Below are 6,443 nucleotides of genomic sequence, written 5' to 3'. Positions count from 1 at the left end.
TGTACCCCTTTACCTGCTCTGAGCCCCATCCAAAAGGCTAACCAAGGTGAGCATTGGCATCCGTGCAGATAAAAGGGTTAATGCTGGAAAGCTCTAGTATATATGAACAAAAGTAAAATTTGCTTCTCTGCTCAGAGGCTTTCAGATTTAAAACTAGTACTTTGATTACACTTCCACATACAGGTACAGCGCTTCCTTCATAGGTTGATGGCATGCACCTTTAAGAATGCTTGCTTTGGCTGCCAAATTGCAAAAGGCCACCGTGACCCTGCAAAAATGTGGTGAATGCTATTTCAGAAACAAAAAACGTATCAACAGGTGGCAGACTTGCAAAAGATCTGAGATTAGTGAAAACTTCACCTAGGAACAACTTTTACAATGCGGGTTCATCCAGTGCTGCAGATGAGAAAATACTGTCGTTTATTCTACCCAAATGAACACAGGGTGCTGACTTATACTAATTTTGTCCATCTGGTCTACTATACTATATCTGACTGGCATCAGAATGGATCCCAAGGGTTATCTAGTCTAACCACCCGCAATGCAGGAATCTCAAGTAAGCATCCATGACAGGTGGCTATCCAACCTCTGCTTAGAAACATCCAATGAACCACCTTCTGAGGGAGTTCGTTCCACTGTTGAACAGCTCTTACTTCCAGAAAGTTCTGGTGTTTAGGCAGAATCTCCTTTCTTGTAAGTTGTATCCATTGGTTCCGGTCTTGCTCCCCAGAGCAGGAGAAAACAAGCTTGCTCCATCTTCCATGTTACAGCCTTTGAGATGTGGGTGGGTGGGTTTCAGATCCCTTGTTGCCTGAGCACCTTTTAACATGAGATGCCAGGGACATATCTAGAACGCAGAATGTTCCCTTATACCAACTCAGACCATTAGTCCATCTAGCTCAGTATTATCTATGTTGACCGACAACAGATCTTCAGGGCTTCAGACAGTGGACATCCCTAGGAGTATCTGCAGTTTCTCCATCACTGATTTAGATGAAGAATAGGATATGCACAAATGACAATAGTAGTATTATGTACCGTATTTTCCGGCATATAAGACTGGGCGTATAAGACGACCTCCCCCAAACTTTTCCAGTTAAAATATAGAGTTTGGGATATACTCGCCGCATAAGACTACCCCTCTTCCAACGCACACTAAATAAAAATTTTAAAAACCAGTCTCCAGTCCGGCTTGGAAATCCGCTCCACTTCCCAGTGGCCGGGGTCTTCTGGGGCCAATTTTCAAACATATTTCTGCTTCATCCAGAGAGCTTGGTGTCCTCTGATTTAATTTGCTGTCGTTTTATCCTTTGGTGGGGAGTTGCTGCAGGAGCTGCTGCTGTAGCTGCCATATAAAACAACCCCCGACTTTTGAGAAGATTTTCCTGGGTTGAAAAGTAGTCTTATACGCCAGAAAATACAGTAATTCAGTTCCCATTGTTGTAACTCGGTGAAGTCAATAATATACTGCATTTGTCATTTAAGTGAAACCATTTAAAAACACATTCCAGTTCCACGCTGCTTCTTGGACCTCCTCCAATGCATGGCGTTGTTGCTGTATTCCAACAATACAAAACGTACTTTGCACCACTTGTAGCAGTTCTCTCACTTATGTCCACTCTTTATTAAACATTTGTTTCCATGTATTTGCAGGGAAGTTATACAAGGGACATTCACAGAACCATAACCACTGGGGGCGGGGTTTTGGCCCCAGGTGAAGCCTCCAGGGGGCGCCACTGAGGCTCCCAGCCTCTGTGTGTGTGTGCAAATGCACAAGGGGGGTGTGTGTGTGAAACTGTGTCTTTGACCCAGATGAAATAAAGCCTAGTTTCGCCCCTGGACATTCATCCTGATTGGTTTGTACAGGAGTTATACATTGTTCTGTCAATTGTTCTTTATCACATACTTGTATTTCCCTATCACTTTGCTAACCACAAAAAGTGTGTTTTTAAAGTGGATTTGTTGCACCAGAGCATTGTAATCCACTTTAAATGCACAAACCTGAATTTCCAGTTGAATCCTTCCTGCAAAGTAGTGACAGTCTGAAGGCAACCGGAGTCTAGACATTCTCTGCAGGGTGCCTCCGCAAGCCACTCTCCCAAGTCAGACTTCTGATGAAGTCACAATTCAAGACTGTGCCAAAGTGATGACCATGACCAGCAGGAAGGTGCGTGGGGGTGGAGAGAGATTAATTAATCCATTCACAAGCGCCATCCTAAAGAAAGCATTTCATATGTTTGAATGCCGCAGTGCAGCACAAGCAAAGAAATAGTTCTACTGGGTACAACATTCAGATTCCTGGGATTATTAAGTTTTCTTTTCTTTTGAAAAAGAACGTTTCTAACCCTTATGGTATGAACTTTTGGACTGAAAGGATGCCTCGGATACCTCCGAGAAGCCGCTGGTCTTGCAGAATGCAATGTCTAGTAGGCAGATGGCAATGCATTGGATTACCCAAGTTAGTTGTGCATACAGTATTTGCTAAATGTTCATAATGTACACAAAAGTTGCTAAATGGACACAGCAGAATTTCTTGGGGTTACTCTGGGTTTCCCTGCCTTGCCTAATGTACGTGTAGCTCAACCATGCATAGTGACTTCAGGTCTGAACATCTTGCTACCTACCGAGTTACCAGACACAGTGTACCAGCTGCTGTCTCCATTTTTGTTACCCAAGGAGGGCAGAAGTGCCTGCAAGTCAATTAGCACCAGAAAGCCTCTACCTCTCACAAAAATGTGTTTAAATGTGCAAAGTGCATGCGCACAGACCATAGCTGTCAACTTACAGATTTGAAAATAAGGGACCAGCAGCCTTGAAAATAAGGAACCAGCAGCCAAAATAAGGGACCTGCAGCCTCACCTGTTCCAGGCACTCCAGTCTTCTTGTCCTCCTGCAGTCTGGTCAAATTCATGCTGGTAGCTTCGAGAACACTTTGTAACCAGAGGTTCAACTGAATAGAATCTGAATCTCATGCACCACAAGGCCTATGCAGCCTCAACTTAAGATGGCTCCCCAGCCTGGCTTTGCACTACAAAGTTTGCAGAAGCACGTGCAACAAAATAGCGTCCAGCATTCAAAACCCCCCTCAGCTTGCATTAACTAGCCACACACAAGGCATGCAAGCTCCACCCCCCAGTCATTCTTAGACTTCTTACTGGGTGAGCAACACAGCCAAGCAACACAGTTGGAGCCTCCCTCCTCCCTGGCCGGCAGGGAGGGAGGAAGGGAGAGGAGCTGCTTCCTTTGAAATTTAAGGGACATCATTTAAGGGAAATTTAACGGACATCCATCAATAAGGGACAGCAGCAGGACATGGCGCTGGAATAAGGGACTGTCCCTTCAAATAAGGGACACTTGACAGCTATGGCACAGACAGGTTCTTAAAGACATGTATTAACAACAGTGCATAGAATGGGCTGGTGTGGGCCTCTTCTTTTAACTCCATGATGGGTGACTAGAAGAATTTCTAAGGGCAAACAATTCTACACTATTGTTATAGGATGCAAGGCAAGCTGTAGTCACAGCCTGTCTATATTATATATTGTCTGCTATAGATACACACACACACACACACACACACACACACACCATCAATTCAAGAACATATTTCAAAGGTTTTCATATGGAGACTTTGAAAGATAAATGATAAAATGTGTTTCCTGTGAAGTTTTATTTTAGCAATGACTCAAAGCCGAATTCCTTTGGAAAGATTTATTATAAAACTGGAACTTCATTTTTTAAAAAAATGGTTGTCAATTATCTACAAGGTTTTTTCATTGCAGGAGAGATCTGTATGCAGAGCAAAACATGTACAATCGGAGGGGGGGGTATAGTTCCAAAAAGAAAAGAAAAGGGATTTCGCCTCTAAAAGCAATCAAATATCAGACAATCTTCAAACTGACCCAGCTGTGTTTTTTCACAAATGTCTTCAATGGTTTGAACTTTTTCTTATTGGCTTCACAACCTTGTCGCATGACGTATCTAAAATATTTGCAATCTAGACACACACAAAAGTGAAATGGCATTAGAATGAATGGGACAAGACTAACTGGGCCACAATCAGACCCTTAAGAACATGTTGTGATTATGACATGGAGCTTCTGAAAGGATGGAGAGGGAGAAGAATAAAAAAATCCCACTGAGCATCCTCAAACCTCAGTACTCCACAAGTGTCAAAATCTCAATGTATAGAAACATTATGGGTAAATTATTTCTTCAGTATTGTTATAATGTGGAGCAAATAATCCAGCGACGTTAGCCTACATCTGGAAGTCACTTTGCTTAATGACAAGGTCCCAATGCAGAAGCCTGATGAGGTTTGAGAGTCATTTTCTTTAAAAAATTATCTAGACCATTATTACAAGAGCTTTGAAGGTACCGTATAGAGTTTAAGATACTGACAAACAGCACTATTAATCTACAGACCATGTGCTCATCTCTCATGTTAGATGTTTCCATTAGGGGGTCTGATGGCTGCTGGGTTTTGTACATGCAAAAGAAAATGCATCATCTTGCTTTGTTTGGGCTCAACTAATGAGTAACCAGCAGTATGCATGGTATTCCCATCAGCAGCTAGAATTGCCTCTCCTCTCCATTGAAGGCCATGAAAATAACACATGTAAGAAGTAATACGAGGTTCATTAACTTCCCACATTTTGTATGGTCTTTCAAATTTCCTTCCTACAAAAGGGAGGAAGGAAATCCCACTGTAATAACTGATGCTTCAACTAGGCTAAAGGTGGAATGTTCTTTCGGGGCGTCTACAGAGTTCCACCTCTCTTTCTTTCCTCGCATCACTCCTCAAAATTGATCTCTTCTTTGAAGCTTTTGGCTAAACTCCACAGTCCAAGCTGAAAGAAAGCCTAAGAACTTTTAACAACAGTTGCCTCTTCCTTTTGTCTTTTCTGCTTGCTGCTCTGGAGAACTTTAGATGCTAACTGCCTTGGTGCAAAAAACAATCACTTTTGCTTATGTTACTTGATAAAGTTCTATGCACCAAATGGCAGTGTGGAGCAACAGATTTAGTGTTAGACTAGAAGCTGGGAGACCAGAGTTTAAATCCTCCTTCAGTGGGCAACCTTGGGCCAGCCATATTTCTCAGTCTGACCCATCTCTCAGGGCTGGTGCAAGGCTAAAGGTGGTCGCAGTTAAAGGCAGAAGATACAAGATAAAGCTTTATGCAATATACGCTTTGCCAGGATTCTAATTATTGTATGTATACAGGAGACAGAACATATATTGCGAGGGAGGCAGTTACCTTTTCCCATCAGCATTCCAGCCACCAGTACTTTTTCACAAGCAAGACATTCATCTTCCTGCCAATTCCTTTTTGCCAAATAAAGGCTGAAATGCAAGGCTGGCCACCAGTCCTTTCGAGATGCCCACTTGTTTTTGAGCCAGTGAAGCTGTTTGTCAGAGCTGGGAGTAGGGAGGGGGAGGGGAGAGAGAAGAGAGTGTATCTCAGTTAGATCCATGCTGAATGCTGATAGATTTTTGTACTACTACTACTACTACTACTTCTTCTTCTTCTTCTTCTTCTTCTTCTTCTTCTTCTTCTTCTTCTTCTTCTTCTTCTTCTTATTATTATTATTATTATTATTATTATTATTATTATTACAGAAGGAGGGGGTCAGACTGTGCCAGAACACAACTAAGCTAGGCTAGGATGTGTGCATTACTTATGCTTGGCTCTACAGTGGTGCCTCGCAAGACGAAATTAATCCGTCCCGCGAGTCTCTTCGTCTTGCGGTTTTTTCGTCTTGCGAAGCACGGCTATTAGCGGCTTAGCGGCTATTAACGGCTTAGCGGCTATTAACGGCTTAGCAGCTTAGCGACTTTAAGAAAAAGGAAACAAACTCGTAAGAACTCGCAAGACGTTTCGTCTTGCAAAGCAAGCCCATAGGGAAATTTGTCTTGCGGAATGACTCAAAAAACGGAAAACTCTTTCGTCTAGCGAGTTTTTCGTCTTGCGAGGCATTCGTCTCGCGGGGCACCACTGTACCAAGCTCTGTGCACAGGCAATCTCATCATGGTCCAAACTTCCCTTTTTTGTTTGGAGTTTTAGGCTAGAAGGAGCCAATGTGGTACTCTCCAGATGTTGTGGACGGCTGCTCCCATCGTCTCCGACTACTATAGTCTGCCACGTTGGCTACTCCTATTTCAGGGGCATGGAAGATTACTTATGGTTATTTAACTCAGTGATTTAAAAGGATGCTTTGCTAATATTCAAATGCCATCACTTGTTTTTGGCTGAGCCCTTGCAGCGAAAAAATGTTCAGTTTCCAGTTAATGTCCTAAATTCAAGAAGAAAAACATGCAACCTGCTCTGCACATTTTTGATATAAATTGGTGCCGCATGGAGTAAAAAACAACAACAACAAAGATAGGCTACTTTTTGTAGGCTAGTATCTTTCATGAATACAGGGTTGTATAATAAATTAGTA

General features: G+C 42.6%; 1 protein-coding gene across 4 annotated transcripts in view; it reads right to left on the bottom strand.

Annotated features, from left to right (window-relative positions):
- Positions 1-3,646: 3,646 nt before the first annotated feature.
- The window catches only part of TAF1A (TATA-box binding protein associated factor, RNA polymerase I subunit A), a 44,562-nt gene continuing 41,765 nt past the window's right edge, over positions 3,647-6,443 (bottom strand). For all 4 annotated transcript variants that reach the window (XM_081857823.1, XM_081857822.1, XM_081857821.1 and 1 more), the window contains exons 10-11: positions 5,258-5,418; positions 3,647-3,997 (exon numbers count right to left, since the gene is read on the bottom strand). In XM_081857823.1, the coding sequence (XP_081713949.1) occupies positions 3,882-3,997; positions 5,258-5,418 (277 nt within the window). In that variant the 3' untranslated portion in view covers positions 3,647-3,881. The remainder of the gene's footprint in view (positions 3,998-5,257; positions 5,419-6,443) is intronic.

This window comes from Podarcis erhardii (assembly GCF_964252035.2).
Source record: "Podarcis erhardii genome assembly, chromosome: 3".
NCBI classification, from domain to species: Eukaryota; Metazoa; Chordata; class Lepidosauria; order Squamata; family Lacertidae; genus Podarcis; species Podarcis erhardii.
This window is presented reverse-complemented; position numbering and strand designations above follow the sequence as displayed.